Below are 22,467 nucleotides of genomic sequence, written 5' to 3' on the forward strand. Positions count from 1 at the left end.
AGGAAGGGGAAGCTTGTAGGTCTAAATTTGGCCTTAAGCTCGACTCATTTTTTTTGTTTTAAGTGAGTTTTAATGTTTAATTTTAATGTGAGTTTCTCCTCATACACACACGTTTGTACGTAATTCTGCCTCATACACACATTTTTGCAAAACAAAATTATCTGATATAATGCATTTTCACTAATATATGCTTTTTAATGCATACTTTATCTTATTGCAAATTCTTGCCGTGGCTCAGTTCCCACATTCTTTTGGAAAGTGAGAATTAGGTATATCCACCTTTAAATGTGAACAGAATCAAATTCATCCCTAATTAGGAGTGGCCAGGCTCTAAGGCTGAAGGTTATAAGGCAGGCATAGGCAACCTTTGGCCCTCCAGATGTTTTGGCCTACAACTCCCATGATCCCTAGCTAACAGGACCAGTGGTCAGGGATGTAGTCCAAAACATCTGGAGGGCTGAAGGTTGCCTATGCCTGTTATAAGGCCTCTCAGGTTTCCCAGCTTGGCCTTCCTGCCACCAATTCCTCCTGCCCTCTCCATTGGCAAGACTCTATTTGCTGGGTGGGTATGGGTATGTGGATTGGCAAGGAGTAGCAACTCATTTAGAAATTGGATCTGAATTCAGAGGTGACATGGGCTCACTTTGTAATGACTACGGCTTCCTGAACTAGACAACCTCACATTCAGAACCCCAACTACCACTTTCAAAAATTCACCATGATATCCAGTGAAGTACATAGTAAGGCAGAAAAGATGGGGAGCAAACACCAAGAACTGTGGAGCATGGTAGGTTGCAAGAGTCATACAAAACATCTGAAGGAGCAGAGATGGAAGGGATTGCAAGCTTTCTCCTTCTCACATGCTTGACTCCTATTTCACTTCTGTTTAATTGCCTCCATGAACAGTGCTGTGTTCTTGTGGCAAAGCTTCCCAGCATTAGAATATCACCACTGCTCTATTATGTGTAACCAGCTAGGAAACTGAAGAGACAAAAGGGGGGAAAGTAGATGGCGAACTTCAAGAAAGAATCTTCAAAAATAAGATTTGTGTTAGAGGTGAGTTTGCATTTATGTGTAAAAGCCAATTCACGTGAGTACTGTGCTTCCTGTTTGCCACGAGCACAGAGCATCAACGGGCAAGCCAACTGAAATATTTTTTTTAAAAGAAACAAAGTGCCTTACCCCTGCTAAGAATGACTATTCAGAGCAAGCAGTTACCAAACTGACTACACATGCATACAAATGACTAACCACTGGCCCAGTCCAGAAGTAACGCTAAGCCAAACCATTGCTAAGCATGAGTGAGCAAACATGTCTTCTCAGGGAGAGGAGATTGTGGTTGCTTTGCTCCTCTCCATTTGTTTTGCTGCTGTGCTAAGATCCTGTGCTAAGTTGTGTCATTCAAACCTAGGCTTGTGGCTTAGCATTCTCCAAACAAACCATGAGCTGCAACTAAGGTTTGTCCTATGACTTACAATTTGTTTGTCTAGGACAGATAAAATATGAGCCCAGGCTCGGACAACATACTAAGCCAGGGCAAACCACAGCTTTGCACAGTGCAGCAGCAAAAGGACTGCAGAGGAGCAAAGCCATCAATCACAATCTCCTCTCCAGGAGCCCACTTATTTACTCATTCACACTAAACCATGGTTTGGCTTAGATTTATGCATAGGCATATCTGCACCTGATGTAGAATACAAATCTTCCTACATTTAGCCGGATAAGACAAATGAACCAACTACTCCAGGGTGACCAAGTTCACCTCAGAGTTTAGTTATTTCTCTGAGTTCTAGCTCTTCCTCAGATAGGCTCTGCAAATTAACCACTGCATTTCAGCATTCTTATTACTGGTCTCATCCCATAGCTTCTTCATCTATATATCTAACCATATGATCTCATAAACTCTATCCCTGCCCTTCTCAGAAAATCTGTATAAATCACATGACCAAAGTTAGCCTATTAAAAATTTCAGCCTCTTTCTCATAAGTCTTCTAAACATAAAGAGATCTCAATAGTTTTTGTTGTTTATGCTTTTAGTTCCTGCTCAGGGTGCCTGATAAATGATTTCCAAAAACACATCATTTAATTTTTTAAGAAATCATTTGGAACATATGCAAAAACACCACAAGGAAGCCACACATAAATAATGGGAGATAAAATGAATATAATTATTACTTAACCAGCCTCCCCCCCCTTTTTAATCTGCCTCTCATGGCTTATCTGAATCTGTTGTGAAAGCTGATCAATAATGATGATGCCCCAAACCTCTGCATACTATTATCCCTAGTGGAGCAGGTGTTTTCTGTGGTATGCCATAGGGCTACTGTCAGGAGAGGCAGTGCCAATTTTCTTTATGCGGCTTGTTTACCTTCCTCCTCTTGAATACTGATGAGCTAAAACAGGGGAGCACGTCTTGTAAAAATAATCGTTTCCTGAGAACAAAATGATCACCTTACATTTTGGCATTTTTCTGCACCCATTTGTAAAATAGTACAGTATATCTCATAATGGGGTGGGTCGCAAGGGTTGAAGGAAAGAGGAAAGTATATCCCATTGGCAATACTGCAATGTAGGGGAAAGATCCCCGCCCCATTCCAATAGGCATCTGACTGCAGATGTTGTTCCTCTCCACATTGCCATAACTTTCAGTGAGATTTGCATTGAGATGGGCATCCCTACAAGAGAGAGCATGGCCTGGCTGCTTCAGCAATGGGGGGTACGTTCCCTTCTCCCCACAAGCAGCAGATGATCAGGGAAATGAAGGTTGCAAACAAGCGTGGGGGGGAAATGAAAGAAAAGAAAATGGGAAAACCGAGCCATGCAAAAAATCCAAAGAAGAAGAAGAAGAGGAGGAGGAGGAGGAAGAAGAGTTTGGATTTGATATCCCGCTTTATCACTACCCGAAGGAGTCTCAAAGTGGCTAACGTTCTCCTTTCCCTTCCTACCCCACAACAAACACTCTGTGAGGTGAGTGGGGCTGCGAGACTTCAAAGAAGTGTGACTAGCCCAAGGTCACCCAGCAGCTGCATGTGGAGGAGCAAAGACGCGAACCCGGTTCCCCAGATTACGAGTCTACCACTCTTAACCACTACACCACACTGGCTGTCAAAGAACACTACCCTAGAATGTTCACGACAGGTTTTGTCTCTAGAGGATTGCTCCCCTCCCCGCAAAACAAGCCCATTTCTGAAATGGGGATGTAATTTATACACTTGATGAACATTTCTCAGAACACATTAACTACAAAAATAGTTCCATCTGGTCATAGTCTCTAGCAACATACATAGCGGTTATGTTGGTGGCCTTAAATTTACATTAAAGTTCACTCTACATATTCTGGACACATGAGATACATATACCTGAACTTTCTAAGCCACAATTTCTTACCCTCACACGGACCACCTGAGTGACTGAAGGCTCATTTTCCCGCAGAGCTCCCAAATAAGAATCCTTCTGAAAGGTGGGGATGTTGTCATTGACATCCAGGACGTTAATTCGGACTCTCCCTGTGGTCTCTTCTCCACCTCCATCTCTGGCAATGACAGTCAATGTGTAACGTTGGGTTGTCTCAAAGTCCAGCCGGCCAATCAACGTGATTACACCTGTATCCTTGTCCAATGAGAATCTGGAGACCAAAACAGCAAATAAATGCTATTCAAGGAAACCTACCAAGTTAAATTGCGCACCTGGGACCAGCAGGGGGAAAACAGATGGAGCTGGAGGCTAATTTTTAGCAGGAAAGCAGCCAGCAAGGAAAGGGTTGAACATCACATGTCCCCCGACTCCTCCATTCAAAAGATGCAACCACCCTAGGCTGCTTTCTCATTATAAAAGCACACATATGTACATTGGGACATCATTGCACACATTAAATGGACAGAAAATCTCCTCCTTTATAATGTGAACTACAGCATTTGCTCGATAAATAGTTCATACACAAAATTTACATTGGATTTTACATTGGGAACAAGGGGTGGAGGATGGAACCAAATCAACCTGACCTCAAGGTAGAAGTGGGAATCAAAGGCTGTTGAGGGGAGGAAAGGGGCCTGCTTTGAATCATGCCAGGTGGGTGCAGAGCCCAGGACACCCTCAGAAGTTAGCCCCTGCAATCTCCAACCTAGGGGTGGGAAGAGACCAGCAGTGACTCCTATTCACCAAGAGGCCACTGTGAAGGTGGCATTGGGCGGGTGGCTGTGGAGAAGGTGACAGATCCGGCCTCCAAGGAGCATGCCACAACAATCACTGGTACCGTGGCAGGCTGTCAACCCTCCCTGCTGTCTCCCAATGCTATAATAAGGGAATTTCCCACAAAAAAGGGGGAAAGGTTGACAGCTATGGTGGCGGTGGCGGTGGCGGTGGCGGTGGCGGCAGCGGCAGCGGCAGCGGCAGCAGCAGCAGCAGGTGATACATTCCTTGGAGGCTGGATCTGCTATTCTTGTGGATATCCATGAGGCCTCAGCTTGCCTCATGGGTGGGCCAGCCCTACTCCTTGGATAGTAAACAGTGGTTGTCTTTGCCTGGTTTCTTCACCAGGCTTTGCCAGCAAGCAGAGGAGAGACGCGTTCAGACCAATCCAGAATTAGCAATTTTGTTAACTGGGTGAATACCCACTTTCCAGATCAACTCCCGGGAAACGTACGATGATAGAAGATCCTTATCTGTTGTCATAGTTTTGCACTAGTTTAGCTGCTATGAAGGAAGGAAATGCACACTATAAACAACAAGAATCAGAACCACACTGGGATAAATTGAGGAACCCCTAGAGATAGAAGCGGTACTTACCTGTCAGGATCATCACTGAAATAATAGCTAACTTTCCCATAAGAGCCCACATCATTGTCTGTAGCCTAAAAAGTAAGAAAAGAAAAGAAATCAATGCTAGTAGTAAAAATATTTATGAGAAGGAAATCTCATATTATATTAAAGCATATTTGAAAATCATGCAAGAGCATCTAATCAAAATCAAGCTGGCCTAGGGCAGAACCATTAATCTTATTAATAGTATCACTTTTTTCTTCTAAGTTACATATCCATTTCCTGGCACCACCACCAGTTAAAACTGCATAGAAAAGAGACAGTGTAACCTAGCCGGAATCAGCTCGCAATAAATTTGTTGAACTTTCCATTTCTAATCACTCTGATTTGGGGTACAAATTGAGCCCATGTGGGCTCCAGGACTTATTGCTTTTTCAAAGTTTTGTAGCTAGTTTATTACACTTCTTCAATGCTTATTTCTAAAAGAGACTCAAGGAATCTCACAGCAATTTTAAATACACTAAAATTAAAATGAGAAAACGATACAAAGTTGCTAATACTTTTTTATTTATTTAAAGTATAAGTAGTATCACAACATCAGACAAAACGTCCTCTTCTCTTACTCCTCAGCTCCGCTTAACCGTCTTGTGAGTCCTCCATACCTTTATCCTGAACAACTGGCATTGGCAACAGTTATCACCACCTATGCGTCACTTCCAGAAGGCTACATTTTATTCTAAATGCATATGGTAGGGAGATCTGTGACTTTTAGAAGATGATAGGATTTGGACTCAACATGGCTTCTACAGGGACCATATCAACCCATATACTGTTAAGTTACTTTCTTCATAGGCTAAAAATCTTGTTTGGTATCCGTGACTATATTTTCTCCAGCGCAACTGTTATTTCCACTTCCATAGTTCTGCAACTTTCAAAACCATTCCTTTTCGGAATTCTTAAGTAAAAACATACTGCCGCTTGCACACCATGACTTATTATGTATGTTCTCTGCATGCAGAGAATCACTGATATGAAAAATATACCCAAGTCAAAAACCTGTAAGGTTGAGAAAGTCAAGGAAAACAGCCATGAAAGCCCAGATGCTTGAATTTCATCTTTAAGAGCATAAACAGAAAGAAGATTAAAAAAAATCCACATAAAGGAACTTTATTTTAGATAAGAACTGTAACTTTGCCATGGATGAAAGTTGCAAAAGAAAACAGCCAGGGGGGGTTTCTGACAAGTGTGTTATTTACACAAAGGAGCTGATTCAGGTAACTGTAGTGTCAATTCTCATCTTTAATGACACATCGATTTCATCAATGATCCCACTTTCATATGCGGTGAATCAACTCTCACTCCCCAGGAATAAAATCTTATTTGTCTCTTTTGTAAGAAATAGATGCTTTTTTGTGCATTCTCCCATTTCCATGGAGAGGCTGTCTCCCTTTTTGGACTACATCTCCCATCAGCCCCAGCAGGCATAACTGTGCTGTAATCTAAAACATCTGGAGGATGCCAATTCTATGAAGGATGATCTAGACTACCAAACCCTGAAGAGGATGTGAATCTCAACAGGTGCTTAAGAAAAAGTATGCTTTATTGAGGAAAGCACTCCTGCTTACAGTTCTTATGTATGCCTGATGTGTTTGGAGTATAAATCATAGGAATTATCATCCCTTCTTTATCTCCTGAATGGGGAGTTCCTTTGTGTTTTGGGAGAGCACTTGTGATATGAGCCTCTGATAAGAGTGGTTATACTTGAAATGCACTAAGCATAATAGCTGCTTTCATGAATAAAACATCCCTTTTTTCTCAGCACATTTTAAAGTTAACTCCTCCCGTCACCTTTTGTATTTGAAGCCGTACATGGGGAACATTGGACTCTGTGAGATACCATGAATCTGTTCTTACTACGGATTACTGGCACATTCCTTAGATTTCGGTACTTGTAAAGAAAGAATCCACACACATATTTTATTTGTATCTATGATTAGGGATGTCAGAGGAATCCATTGAAAATAAACCATCCAATGTCTATTTCTGTACACCAATTTGATCCACATTGCTGCACTGACTCACTGAGAAAGCTACTTATCTTAGCTCTCCACAATAATTCTTCTTTTTCCTACTAATATTTATTGCCACCCCTTCATTCTAAGGTTCCAGGGCACATTACAGATTAAAAACAACATTTAAAATTTTAAAACAACCATGAATCTTTGAGTGGTTTTAAAAAACAAAACAAAACAGGCACACGTTATATATAAATAGACACAAAAACTAGTTTGCAAGAAACATTGTTGTTGTTTAGTCATTTAGTCATGTCTGACTCTTTGTGACCCCATGGACCAGAGCACGCCAGGCACTCCTGTCTTCCACTGCCTCCCGGAGTTTGGTCAGACTCATGTTGGTAGCTTCGAGAACACTGTCCAACCATCTCGTCCTCTGTCATCCCCTTCTCCTAGTGCCCTCAATCTTTCCCAACATCAGGGTCTTTTCCAGGGAGTCTTCTCTTCTCATGAGGTGGCCAAAGTATTGGAGACTCAGTTTCAGGATCTGTCCTTCCAGTGAGCACTCAGGGCTGATTTCTTTAAGAATGGATAAGTTTGATCTTCACACTGAGAGCCAGTGTGGCATAGTGGTTAAGAGCGGTAGACTCGTAATCTGGTGAACTGGGTTCGCGTCTCTGCTCCTCCACATGCAGCTGCTGGGTGACCTTGGGCTAGTCACACTTCTCTGAAGTCTCTCAGCCCCACTCACCTCACAGAGTGTTTGTTGTGGGGGAGGAAGGGAAAGGAGAATGTTAGCCGCTTTGAGACTCCTTCGGGTAGTGATAAAACGGGATATCAAATCCAAACTCTTCTTCTACTCTTCTTCTTCTTCTTGCAGTCCATGGGACTCTCAAGAGTCTCCTCCAGCACCATAATTCAAAAGCATCAACTCTTCGGCGATCAGCCTTCTTTATGGTCCAGCTCTCACTGGACATTACTTATGTATTAATTAATGTATACTGGTGCCTCTTTGCTGTTCTTGTTTCTTAATGCTGACAAGTCTAACAGGGCTACCTATTGCTTTATCTTTAAAAGGGTACATGCAGGGAAGGTAATTAATCTGTAAATATATGTCGATATGTCTGTCTATTCTGGGCTATGTAAAAATCTGTATATTTTTACAACAGTGAACAATGAAAGGGAACAGAGACTTACGCAATACAAACACACACACACACACACACACACACACACACACCCCTGCAGTTGAAAATGTAAACTGAATTAAACCAGATGGAAGTGTAAATGGACTGAGGAATGCTTGTACATCCCAATTTATGATAATACCAAGTTAAATCAATGGGATAGCTGTCACTAACTGGTACAAGGGGCATAGTTGATTATGAAGTTTTGTTGTCTCTGTTCTTCACAACTTTTCTAGGAGTGCTAGAAGTTAATACATAAGTAACAGTAAGGGGAGACAGGAGGGAGTCTCACTCTCAGTAGAATCTGAGACCTTCATCACCAGGATGATGTCCTTGCAAATCTTATAAAGCCATGACAGATTTCACAATCTGGTCATGGCAAAAAATAACAGCAGCCTTCCCAGGAAAGCGGGTAAAGCTCACAGTGTCACTCTTCGTGGGCAAAGCAAGATTTGTGGGTGTTTTAAAGTCTTGGCTCTAATGAATATATAAAATATGCATGAATGGCAGCAAAGGCAAAGGGGACAAATTTGTATTTTAAAATGAGGAATATGGAATAAAATACCAAACCATCTTGTTTTTTAACTTATTTTCTAAATTGATTTCTGTCTGAGCTTCTTAGAGGATGATGGATGTGAGTAAAAGCAGTGTAAAGAAACACACCTCATGCCCAAATTCAAAGGGCTCTCTACATTACATATACTTGAGAGTTCTGCTCTAACTTTCTTTTATATACCTTTGGCCCTGCCTATATTTGAAGAGACCATGATGAGGGGACCACAAAAGTTTGGATCTTTTTTTTATTCTAAGCTTAGTGATGGTAGTAATGGCTGGACACAGATGCAGGGGATGAAGAAAATGGCTTCAATAGATGAAGCCTGAGACAGGTGTAAGTGAAAATATAGGAAACTACGTCAGAGAATCCAGCTATATATTGAATACCTTTTCAACCTGGTCATTTGCATGTTTGCATCACTTCTGGTTGAGCAGCATTATTCCAGAGCACACGTTGTTACATTTAATTATATACCTTCTATATAATATTTTGTTTATCTGTGTAAAAATTTAACCTTAATTGTAAAAAACAAACAAAAACCACACACAACCTGTATGCCATTAGGACTTAACTTCTCACTTAGATGTTAATCTCATTTTAGCATGAGGGCTTTTTTTCCAGCCGGAATTTACTGGAACTCAGTTCTGTCACCTCTCGGATGGGCACCATTGACATTCTAAGAGAACGAGGGAAGTGCTCATGGCGAGTTCTGTCACCTCTTTTTCTAGAAAAATAGCACTGCTTACCCTCCCCCCTCCACACTTGATGTGCTTTTTATTGTGCCTTCACAATGATTGGTGGTCATGATCGTATTGTGAGCTCAATATCAATATTATCTGTACCTTCGAAAATTTTGGGGCAGATATGCTGTTTTGTTTTAGTTGCATGCCTCACAGCTTCCTTCTGAAAACCCACAATTTTTCATACCATAAGTATTCTTCTTGCCCCCCCCCCTTTTGGGGTGTGTGTATGTTTCTGGTTCTGGTTTTGTTGTGCTATATGGCAAGAGGGATGCTCCAGACAGCAACAATTCAGTAACATTGCAGAGGCACTGCAGAACAACTAATAAAGCAAACTATGTGGACAGCCCAGCATATATCCACCATCAACGCACTATTATTGCATCAGTGACATGTCACATAATACACCTGCAAAAGAACACCAATCTGGAGGTGCCCTGAGATGGATGACATCATATGCATTACTGCAGGTGCGCGCACACACACACACACACACACACACACACATTAAAACAGACACACCACTGTCGTCAAGGACCTTTGCACATGGCTCCACTTTCAAGTGAAAATTCTTGTGATTTTTCACTGTACGTCAAATAACAAAATCCATTCTGATTTTGGTAAGCACAGCGCAGCATTAATAATCAAACAATGGCAAACACATCTCTGCTTGTTCTTTAACTGCATAATTTCACTGAGGGAGAAATTGCTGCTGCTAACATGTTAACGGGTCAGTGCCCCAGTTTTGAGGTCTGTTCTGTCAATTATGATCAACAATCTCTCACGAGTTTATTCAAACCCAATTACTTGTCTGAACCTACCGATTGGCTAAGGGATTACAAAGCGTCAGAATAAGAACGTTTCACAATGAGTTCTAAAAGGCCAAGTTAGGAGGGTGAAATACCATAGTATGGCTTTTAAGGGACCTTTGGATCTTGGGGTCGGCCAACTATTTGATATTTGAGCATTTTGTACAATAAGCTTAGAAGATTTGAATTTTGTTGGAAGGAGATCAAAATGTGCCATCTGCTTGGTTTTTTTCTCTCTCTCTCTCCTCCCCTGCCTCCCTCCACAAGCAACCAAAGGCTTTCTCTTCCTTTAATTCTACAGTCTTCTAGTCAGCAATACTGCTGCTTGGTTTGGCAGGGGTTGCCTGGTAGGATGCTGATGTACCTATCAATTTGCAACCCTTCAATCCCATGCAGCAGACTTTCCAGGTGTTTAACCTGCCCTGCCAGCTGGAGGCTAAGAGAGTTGCAATTTCCTCTTGGGTGGGTTATTGTCACAGTATGGCCTCGCAAAATCAGACTTCGGTTTTCATTGGCTCCAAACATGTCTTTGGGGAAAGGGTTCCTTGTATCCTTGGATAAAATGTGTTACACCTCATTAGGGAGAAGGCTAACGAGCTGGTCATGCAAGATGGCCACTTCCTCATGTTCAGTCCTATACTTTCCTTTGGCAGATAGCTCTCAGGTTGCTGCAAGCTAATGTGGCTGGTTCATCTGGCTGCAGGTATCCAGATGGTCCGTCAGCCAAATAGACCCTGGAGAACAAGCCATTTTGCAAAAAAAAGGGGCCCAATTTCTGGGTACAACTCTATGCTTCATGTTAACCCCCCCCCCTTTTAAAAAATGGTCACAAAAGAGCAGAGTCAAGAGACAGAGTCTAAAATCTCCAAAAACATCATTAGAATAATTTTTAAATTATAGACTTACTCAGGCATAACCACCTACTCCAGTCTCCTTTTTCTTTGTTGGTTGCAGGTGCATTCATTGCCAGACACAATGTAATAATGGTTGCCAGTTGCAATGTAAAAAAAGAGACATGAGGGATTGACCAAATACGATCCCTGTGCTCCGAAAAGGTGCTGGCCTTCAGCACCAAGACTGGAGAAAAACAGTAGTTTTTAAGGAAGCTGAATCTAGTGGATATGAATAGGTATGGGCACAACAAATGGAGGTAATACAGCATGCCTTCAACTTTTGGGATTCGATCCAGAAACAAATCAGCAAACAACAGAGCTCATGTAGGATTTATGTTACATTCTTCCACAGGCAGCGTCCAATAAAAGCTCCGTTGATACCTTCAACTTGTTAATACTACACCCTGTCCCTTAGCTAGGAGTTTTTAAAATGGCTACTGTCATTTTATAGTGCACAATCCTCATTTTGGGAATCAACGGACTAGTCCTGGCTTCCTTCTCATGTGTATTCCATTGCCTTGCATTTTAAAACAGACTCGAGGGACGTATAAGGCAGAAATCACGCCCTTGGAAAAAGGAATTGTTCAGCACTTAAGAGTGCTTAATTCAAACAAAGCAACCTAGAGAATGGGAAAACTCTCCTACACTAGACTTACGTTAATTAGCTAATCACAGGTACTACACTTTTCGTCAGCTCTATGGACCTGTGATAGGTTGATTGGTCCCTATCACAAGAGAATTCAGAATTCAGAAGTTCTTGTCCTGTTAAAAGGTGGAGACCTGGGCTGTGTACACATTACCGTTTTCTCTGGCTCCGCTGATGTTTCCTTGTGAGATTCTGTGGTTTGATGTATCCAACTTGAGAACTGTGGCCTTGTTCAGGTGTGTAGAACAGGTGGGAGCTGAAGCTGGGCTCCACACACTTCCCGACTTCTGCAATTTCTTACTATGTTAAACAAGACCTACTAAGCCATCTCAGAGAAAGTGTTGCTAGACATGCCGGATTCCTTATCTTTTTGAGAGACAGACAGACACACAGAGAGAATTTCACCAGCTGCTATACCTTCCAGTTGTAGAAGCACAAGGGCAGCAGCTTGTTTCCTCAACCATCGTGCTGGTGATGGATCTGCCGTTTTACCCGGGACAGCAATAATGTGCGTAATCATCAGACTCAAAAACATCATTGCACTGCCAAGGCAAAATGCATTTGACACATTCAGGCTGTGATTGTCTTGAGATGGAAAAAGCAATCCGCTCTCCATCTCGGTTCACTTGAGGTCCAGCTTTCCCAAAATAAATTCTAAGGGGTTACTTTTGATTTACACCAGTGTAAACTGGATCAGGATCAGGATGAGTGGGGCCTTTCAGAAACTGAAGGACTTACTAAGTCATGGGATGCAGGCTCATATGTCTTAGTGAGGTAACATGGGAAATAATGCAGGTTATTGTTGTTTGACAGAAGGCAAGGAAGAGAAGTCAGAACACACACTTTGGACACCTTTAATTTTGTGGCTATTGCGATTTTTCATTTCAGTGAATGCCTGCTTTTCTAGTAAAGATGAAGTTTCTTAGTGGGTCATACCCTACACAAAGAGACAGAAAGCCAACAAGGAATCTAAATCCAGTTTTCAATGTCCCCAAATCCCATGGATTTACTGGGGTGTGTGTGTTGCTTACGCTGTCAAGATAGCATAGGTACTGTGTTGCATCTTTGCCACACTATAGAGGTTGAAGACATCCATGTCCCCATGTTTCTTTATCCTCTGTTTTCCACATAGTTCATTCAAAACAAGGCACACAGCCAGGGATCCTAGACTCTAAGATGATGATGATGATGATGATGATGATGATAATAATAATAATAATAATAATAATAATAATAATAATAATATATTTCTAACCCCCCCCCCAATCTGGCTGGGTTTCCCCAGCCACTCTGGACGGCTTCCAACAAAAGATTAAAAATACATTAAAACATCAGTCATCAAAAACTTCCCTAAACAGGGCTGCCTTCAGGTGTCTTCTAAATGTCAGATAATTGTTTATTTCTTTGACATCTGATGGGAGGGCATTCCACAGGGTGGACGCCACTACCGAGAAGGCCCTCTGCCTGGTGAACTCTTATATCTCACAGTAACCTAGGAAGCTGCCTTACACTGAGTCAGGTCATTGGTCCATAAATTTCAGCACTGTCTACGCTAGTAGCCTTTAGCCTTCAACATGCATTTGGGGATCCATCTCTTAATTATTATTATTATTACCATATATAAGTATGGTGAGAGAGCTGCTGTTGTTGTGACCCACTTTAGAAAGTTCATTTCAAATAATTCACAGATCCAAACACGCATGGAAAGTAATCATGAAACATGGAACAGCATATGCTCCTTTTGAACTGTCAGTGTGTTCTTGGTTTATTGTGGTGCCTGCCATAACATGGACAATGAATTTTTAGTGTTTTGAAGTAGTCTCACCTCCATACATACAATGATCAAAGACAACCTTTTGCTCCTTATAGCACTGCTATGAGGACACTGCATCTCATAGGATCAGCATAAAGGTCTTCCTAATCCAAGATGCAGGTGACAGCAATGGTGGCAGCAATATTGGTTCCTGTTGCCCTGACCTATGCATACCTAAGTCTCACTATGGCAACTAAGCAGTTCTGGCACGGATCCGCCTGCACAGCATTCTAAAGTTTCTGCAGGCCAACAGAAAGTGCTGCAAACCTTCCCTGGATATTCCCTGTTGGAAAAGTGGCTAAAACTGATGGATATGATTGGGCTGGGTATTACTGGGATATTTATTATTGCTCGGTCACACGCAAAGCTATAGTGTATGCATTTGTAAGTGCTGACCTCTGTGCATATCCCTTGCATAATTCCCTGCACTTCTCAAGCATGCCTATCTTGCGCCGAACTATTTCCACATCTATTACACGTGCAGATCATTCCCTCCTCCTCCTCCTCCTCCTCCTCCTCTACCCCACTCCATCCGTCATCCACTTGCGATCAAAATCAGCCCAGTTGCAGCTGCTGCCATAAAACCTGCTCAGAGACAATAGCGGAAGGCGAAGCTTTGGAGCAGTTCTGCTCTTGTGCACAAATCTGCAGAAAAGGGCATGTCGTACAATTTGTTCAGGAAACAATAGCAATGTTTGACATGTCATAAGGATTGATGGAGCAGAAATTTACATGGGAGAATGCATTTTTAAACAGCTCCATGGAGCCCCGGTGCTTTGCCGGTAATGGTTTCGACATTCATCATCCACTGAGCCCCCATTGAATAACTCCTTAAAACTTCGTGAGATAAGCTCTACTCATAGCTGCTTCAGGGAAGGTAAGATGCGGTGGGGGTGGAGGGAGAGCCATAAGGAAGGGAGGCAAGAGTTTAAAGAGACAGTAGCACTGAAGAGATATACTAGGAATACTGAGATCTTGAACACACTATGTCCACAATGATAATGACTATCACTGCTCATGACTGCCGAAACCACCTTTACAGTTAAAGTATGCAATACGTTCTGTTTAAGTACTTTTAATTTAACTATGTGTGCAATCATGATAAATTTTAGAGATGAGAGCAGTATGAAGAAATATGTAAGATACAAAGTCAATGATACAATTCAATTTTCAAAAAGAGTGAAACCCTTGTTGTGGTTTTCTAATCATAGAATTGTAGTGTTGGAAAGGGACCCTGGGGGTTATCTCGTCCAATCCTCTGCAATACAGGAATCTCAGCTAGATCATAGATGACAGGTAGCTACACAACCTTTGCTTAAAAACCTTCAAGGAAGGAGAATCCACCACCTCTTGTGGGAGTCTATTCCACTGTCGAACAGCTATTACTGTCAGATGATGACCTGGGAGAGGGAGGTGACAAATTCTAGTATTCAAAAAAGCACAGGTGAGTTGCATCACCTGTAATAGGACTGTGGACCAGTTCCACCTTGTTTGTTTATATATCACTTTGGTCACATCCAATAGGTCGTCTATAGTCTAAGACTGTGTTAATGCTGACTATTTCCACTTTACCTGGAGTCCTAGATCTGTGAAGTTCTTATAATCAACATGCTAGCTATGGAAATATGCTGCATCACACCAAGATGGACAATCATCGCAGCCATGTTTGGAGGGGCATCCGGCTGTTTTCAATCCCAAATGAAGCACCTTGTAACGGCTTATAGTGACTCCCACACTGGACTCTTAAATGTTTCTTGTGGTGGTGCCAGAGTTTAATGCACCTTTCATGTCCAAGGCATGAAACCCATCCAACACAGGAGAACATCTCCTAGAACAGAGAAATCTTCTTGACTGTAGATATCTTGATGAATCAGTTAATGGCATTAAAATCCATAATGGGTTGCTTTCTTACTCTTCTCTTCTCTTCTCTTCTCTTCTCTTCTCTTCTCTTCTCTTCTCTTCTCTTCTCTTCTCTTCAGCACCTTAAATTGCCCTCTTCTCTTCTCTTAGCACCTTTAGTGCAGTACATTTATGGTGACATCACTTCTATTGCTCTCTTATTTAGAAGCAATTATACCTTCACAAGAAGCTGGATTGGTAAACTGGTGGTTCCAAGATCTCTAGCATCTATGTCACCATTTAACCTATGTAACTGTTATCCACTGGTTCCTGTTACCAAAAGGGGGCACCTGTAAGGTAATTCTGCCTAGTGTAAGACAAAGAGTTTGGAAAACACTTTAGATCCTTGACATGGTTTGGAAAAATAACGAGACTCCCAAGGAGTGTGCTGTGAGCTTGGGCTTTATACATCTTTCCGAGTAATTAATCCATCAGAGAATCATATTCAGTTCCTTCAAATGCAAGTTGCTGAGGCAACTTTATAGCCCTATCCTGCAGGATCTTAGCCAACTCCCACTTGTCACTGGTGTAATGGTTAGAGCAGGGGTAGTCAACCTTTTTTATACCTACCACCTACTAATGCATCTTACTTGATGGTAAAATTTCCTTGCCACCCACCAGTGCTCGATGGAAGGAGGATTCAGCTTGTGCCGTAGAACCCCCTACCGCCCACCAAGAATCCTGAAATGCCCACTAGTGGGCAGTAGGGACCAGGTTGACAACTCCTGGGTTAGAGTATTGGTTTTGGACCAGGTCAACGTAGGTTCAAATCCCTGGTCAGCAGGTGGTTGCAAGTATTTCACCATTCTCTCAGCTTTTCCTTGTGAGGATAGCCTCATAGAATAATAATATACTGCCCTGCCTGTGGAGGAAGCGTGCATAACAAATAAACATTCCCTAGAGTCTTTCAGTAAAGCTTATTAGCAGCAATTGAAAGCTAATGCCGAGCATACCATTGGTAGGGGGAGAGCCATAACAGGTGTTTCCAGGGAGGGAAAATTCCATTTAATATGTCACTCTCTGCAGGACAAGGGTGCCCTTGCAGAGAGAATTGACACCAGGCCTGCTAAATAAAGGGGTTTCCAGGTTTGTTTGTTGTTGTTGGAGGAGGGTTTTTTTATTTAAAAACGAGGGAATAAAAATTGATGGGAAGCAAATTGCTTTGGCCAGAAACTCTCTGCTCAAAAGAGCTGTAGCAGGAAAGCAATTACTGACTGTCAAAAACCTGTCAAGGCATCAGAGTGACCTGCCATGATTCTCAACGCTGCCTGCTGCCTGCCAACCTCCTGGTGATACTACATGGGGTGATGAGCAAAGAAATAGGAACACAGAAAGGAATATGGGAAACATGCAACATGCACAGATCAGGGGTCAATCGTGGGTAGAATGAGGCACAATTTACACAGGCCTGGAAATCCAGGGGCCCCTGGCCTGTATGCCAGTTCCCATGGGGAAAATGCTGAAACTATGCAGGCTATGCTTAAAGAGGTTTTGCACAAACTTATTGCCCTGACTCTGAATGCCCACATACTTTCCTGTATCTAGTAGTTGTCTCCAACTCAGTCCTACTCAAAGTCCCACTGAAATAAATGGGCCAAAGATAGGCATGGCCATTATTGTTAACAGGCCTACTCTTCACCAGCAGGTCCCAGGGTGGGTTGCAACACTTTAAAATTCAGAATTTAAACCAGTTAAGACATATCACATTCACAATTATAGGGTAGTCCTGAAAACACACTGAATACAACCCTATGGGTGATATTCACTTAAGGAGCCCCATCTGTGGAACCCCAACACGAGGACTTCTGCTTCTGCAATGGGGCCTTCTCCCCTTCCGCAGCGTGTCTCATGTCCTGCCATTCATTGGTGGTGGCAGGACAGTGCTCAAGAGAACATCCAGATCAGCTTATGGGGAGCAGAGGGGCAGGAATCATACCTCTTGTGCAAATGGGACATTCATTGAAGTGCAATGTTGAATTCCCCTCCCTATATGTCCAGATATTTTAAAATACAGTACAATTTACCAATCAGAAGCTTGATTAGAACAAAATAGCAACAATACAAGTCATCCACTAGAACAGAGAGATCAGGGAAGTCTAGGCCTTTTGTTTGAGAGAAAGAGAACTACACCATCCTAGGTTCTCAAGAAACTACAAGTTTCAGAGTTTATTCCAACATTTTCTTTGTATGGAGAGGAGTGCATATGTCATGTAAGTAAATTACTTTGCTCTCCAGAGTACATAGAAGCAATGACACTAGACCTCAGGGCCAGGGGCATTGTCTAAAGGTCATTTGCCACTCTTGTACTGTGTCACACAACCTTATCTCTCTGTCTCCCAAACACCAATCTGCCCTGTTTGACTATAAATACTAATCAGGCAGACAGAAACATTAGGTGCTTATACAAAGACACCTAAAGAAGCTAAAGGACACTGAACAAGTCTCGGATTTTTCATAACAGACAAGGCCTTTCCTGGGAAGTGGAGTTACATTCCAACAAGCTTGTACCAGGCCAAAAGAAATGTTAGTATGGAAAATAATTACTGCCTTCACGCTGTGTTATAGCATGCCAATCATGGTCCTCATCATCAACAACCACAAAGTAAGGTGTAAAATAGGTACTGGCCGAAAGAAGGGAGAATCCTACCAACTCAGCTTTAGCGGCAAAGGTCATAGCAAGCATGTGGGGAACATATGAGTGTCCCCATTTCATTGATAAGACCAGGGTGGCAGCTGTAGAAAGGACTGGGAAAAAGTGGCTCAGCTTCTTCAGTTGCCAGGCAATCTCCTCTCCTCTCCTCTGCTGCAGTTTCCAAAACCATTCACTGGATGTTAAGGTCTGGAAGGATGCAATTGTTACCCCATGTGGGTGGGTGCAACTTAAGAGTAGAGGAGTGTCAGGTGGGGAGAGAATTAAGCATTCTTCTACTACACCACTTTCCTTCTCCAAATATCCCCTATCCTAAAGTATATTTTTTCCCTTAAAAACAAAAACAAAGGAACAAACTGTTAGAATTCTGTTCAAATATGTGTGCAATGCTTATTTAGGTCCTTAAATCCTCCCAAGGGGGAGGAGATATATTGATTGCTAGCTAGCATTTTATAGATCCAGGAATGGAAGAAAAGAAAAAAACTCGAGCTACAAACATCAAGTGCTCAAAAGCAAATTAGCAACGAACAGGGGACCCACTTAACACTATCACAAACTTGGTGGGGGGAAGTGAAAATGTATATTCTTCATAATTTTCAGCATTATTCTCCCTCTCTCGGTGCTTTTGGAAATGTATGAAGTTACAATCAGGAACAACTGGACCCGACCTGCTTACCAGGATTATTAGAGCGGAGGTGGATAAAGGTGATTGATTGGAGGAAAGAGAAGCTGAGAAGAAAGAGGCAGGGGACAGAGAAGTGGAAAGAATAACTAAAAGGAAGACACTGTTAAAATGTCAAAGTGGTCCTTGAGAAACTTGAGATTGCAGAGCCTCAATGGATACAGACATTAAAGCTAAACTAACAACCTGACAACTCCACTGAGACTGGCAGGGGAAAATGGCCAATCAACCTCCCTGGGAATTACAGAGCTTCTACTATTTCTTCCAGGTGATGGGAAGGGAAGGGAAGGGAAGGGAAGGGGGGGAGGTCCCAGCTTCTTTTGATTGTGTTTTATAACAGCAGCCCCCTTAACATCAGCTGCTAGTGCAGTTCACAGAGTTGGCAAGAAAGCAGACCCCTCGATTCTATACTGAGTAATTTACTGCAGCAAGGCTGCTCGCAGCTAGGGATTACAGTTTGAAAATTTAGTCAATGGGGCATATTACATTGTTAGCAGCTGCACAGCAAAGAAATAATTGTTAAGACAGAGGTTTCACACTTTTCCCATACCCCCATTTTACTTCTCCACCCCACCCCCCCGGCCAAGGTGACACCGGGACAATTTAGATGCTCGCCTCACCAGGTTTTATTGGAGCTCTGTGGCTGGGCCAGCAGCAGGTTCTCTGCTAATGAACCGTATTGATTTCATATTCTCTTGTTGTCCGCTTAAATGGCAAGCGGCATATCTGATAGATTAAATAACCACACAATAGCTTGGCTGACATCTCAATCACTCCGCTGTTAGGTCTCTAATGAATTTTACAGCCTAGCAAAATGGAAGAAATTAAGGTCAGAGTCCAAAGAAGAAAACATAAATCACCACAACGAACTCTGAAACGTTTGCGAGAGCAGCTCATCCGTGCAGTCCTTAGCTCTTCTTTCTCCCCTCTGCCACCATTAAAAGCCCCGGCCTGCTTGAGGAACTGAGGTTATGAGGCAACCTGGAGTCTCCCTCGGCCAGGGACGCTGATAGAGGCACTCAGGCTGAAAAGATTAGGAAACTGCTTTGCACAGAGTTTTTTGTTTTTTTTAATGGTTCCACCTAGCTCAGCATTGTCTACATTGACAGGCGGCAGATCTCCCAAGGCTGGACCTGAGACCTTCTGAACAGAAAGTATTCGCTCTGCCCCCTGGCCTAGTGCTCTATAGACCATGCTTTGCATACAACAAATGCCAGGTTCAACTCCCAGTTTCATTAATTAAAGAATCTCAGCTAGAAGAGCAGGGAACACCTTGGTAAGACCCAGATGAAACTATTGTGCAGGATGAAACCATAGAGCAATGGCACGAAAGTGCAAGGTGGCATTTTGTGGTCAGGGAAGATCTAGAGTCAGACTTCATCCCATGAGAGCTCGTCTTCCCAGAAATGTGCTGAATCCTCGTTGGAAAAATGCAGCCCACTCTGAATTCAGAGGAAAGAATAGCAACTCCGCTTCAGACGAGCAGCATTCCAATTTTTTATTTTATTTTATTTTAGTTATTAAATTTGGCTATCTGGCATTATGACCTCACATGACATGTGAGGAAGCCGTGACATTCAGTTTAACAAAGTGTAGACAGCAGAAACTATCTTGGATGGCTTAGAAAAGGAATTCCCAAAGTGTGACGCACAGACCACTCTAGTCCACAAGTTTCATTCAGGTGGTCCATGACAGCAACACTCTGGGGTGGCATAGCCATGTGTGCATGAAGGATAATGGGTGCAGGGAGTGCTGTGTGGCTCTGAGATCCCAGTGGTCTTCCCAGAAGGTGAAGGCATTGGAGGAGGCTCTGCCGCAGCTGGTGGCAAGATGGGAGATGGTCCAGAGCTGGGGAAAGAGGCTGACAAAGAACTTGAAAGAAGTGGCAAGTCAAGATGTGGGAACAAAGGAAGCAGTGAGAAAGAGCGGAAGAAGCTAAGAGAGGGTATGTGCAAAGGAAGGGGAGTGGCTCAGTTATTTAAAAAAGGATAGTAGTCAATGTCTTAAATGGATGATCTTAGACAACTATTACACCAAACACCGAAGTACTTTGTTTAACGCCACAGACACTTCTACAGCATTAAAATATTCGCATTCCTTTTCAGCTCTATTTTTATTGCTTCCTTTATTCCTTATTACATTTTAATTCAAGTTTCATTACATAAAAAACACTTTAGCACCTAGCACAGTGCATTACAACTGCTAAACCTCAGGCAGAAAGAAACCCGTTCAGTGATCCACCAAGATTCCCAGCAATCTGCAAATGTTTTGGAAGTGAGGGGTGGGAACCACTGTTTTACAAGGAGTACGCCAACTCATGGGGGATAAATCTGTGAATGGCTATGTGGATCTTCCATATAAAGCAGCCGCATTCCTCTGAATACCCAGTGTTTGGGGGATCAGCACCAGGGGTTGGCTATCATCTGCATTCGTTCCACGTGAGCTTCCCAGAGCAGGCTCTGAGAAGAACAAGGGGTTCATCCACACTTTGCTTGTCCCATGTCTAGAAAGCACAGAGGAGAGTAGTTATCTGCTTGTCCTGTGCTTTCTAGCCTTGGGTCCAAACGGCTTTCCATTTGCCCTGCTACTTCCCCCAGGAAAACCAACTCTTTACTGCTGAATCAGAGCAAATGTTAATCCGCAGAAAACCCCGTCAATGTTTGCTCTGATTCAGCAGCAAAGAGCAGGTGTCCCAGATGAAAGAGTTAAGGGACAAGTGTTAAGTGTGGACAAGCCCTGGATGGAACTTGCCCCAACAGAGCTAGGCTATTCTTACTCTGTGCTCTAACTGGTCGACAGCTTAAATAGATATCTCACCTTGAACTAAAACTTTTCCAAACTCGCAGTTGTCTTCAAATTGCTAGCACAGCAGAAAAGTAATTTGGGGTGGAAAACAGGTTGTTGTGTCCCCCCCCCTCCACCTAAATCACAATATTCTTTTGATCGCTTGTTTTCCAAAGTATATATCATCTGGAGAGGTACAAATGTAGGTCCGCTGGTTTCTCTCATTCATTTTTCTTGCTCGCCCCCCCCCCCAACCTCTGGACTCCAAAACTGTGTATTTATCCTGACAGCTCCATCAGGACACATAGCTGCAATGAAAGCTGCAATAATTCTCTCTCTCTCTCTCTCTCTCTCTTTAGCGCTTGTGCTGTCATGATTCCTATTCCATCCCATTCTGGTTTTACGGATTGATATTTAGATTAAGGAGATAAACACAACCAAAGAGTGCTGGGCTGTGACAGACAGACGAGAACTTAGATCTGTCAGTCACTACGCAACCTAGTAATTCCTCTCCCTTCTTTCCCTTCACTTTATTTACAGAGGTGAATGGATAAGAATATTTAAAAGGAACAAAGAGCCCAGCCTCGTCCCTCCCCCACCTCCAAAAAATCCATTTGTGTTTAGCTTTCCAGACCATTTGGAACCTCTCCCTCTCTCCCCTTTGATTACTTAACTATTTACTGTTTCACATGTTTGCAGGTTTTCCTCTCTTACTGCAGATAAAGAATTCAATTTTCTTTTAAATGGTGGGGGAAATTGGAAGAGATTTTGTTCTGTTTAAGCACAGCTGGAGTCTCAGGGACTCTGGGGGATTGTGAACAATGAGATCAATTAAGATGCCAATGGAGAGAGGAGGTAGGCAGGAGGGGTGGGGAGGAGTGTGGGATGAGGAGAAAGGTGAGGAAGAGCACAGCAGGCAGCTCGGAGGACACAGGAAAAGCTATGGACTCTTTTCTTTGCTATATTGCTCCTCATTTCACACTTGCAAAAGCAGATCTTGGCTGTCAGCTTAAAGGTTTCCAATATGCTTAGCAGGGG

The 22,467-nt window shown here is 42.6% G+C and overlaps 1 protein-coding gene across 1 annotated transcript in view; it reads right to left on the reverse strand.

Moving 5' to 3' along the window:
* CDH23 (cadherin related 23) overlaps window positions 1–22,467 on the reverse strand; it is a 364,543-nt gene that overhangs the window by 155,978 nt on the left and 186,098 nt on the right. The window contains 2 exon segments of the mRNA XM_033149078.1: window positions 3,388–3,625; window positions 4,786–4,850. Coding sequence (XP_033004969.1) covers window positions 3,388–3,625; window positions 4,786–4,850 — 303 coding nt within the window.

This window comes from Lacerta agilis, chromosome 5 (genome assembly GCF_009819535.1).
Source record: "Lacerta agilis isolate rLacAgi1 chromosome 5, rLacAgi1.pri, whole genome shotgun sequence".
In the NCBI taxonomy this organism is placed as follows: Eukaryota; Metazoa; Chordata; class Lepidosauria; order Squamata; family Lacertidae; genus Lacerta; species Lacerta agilis.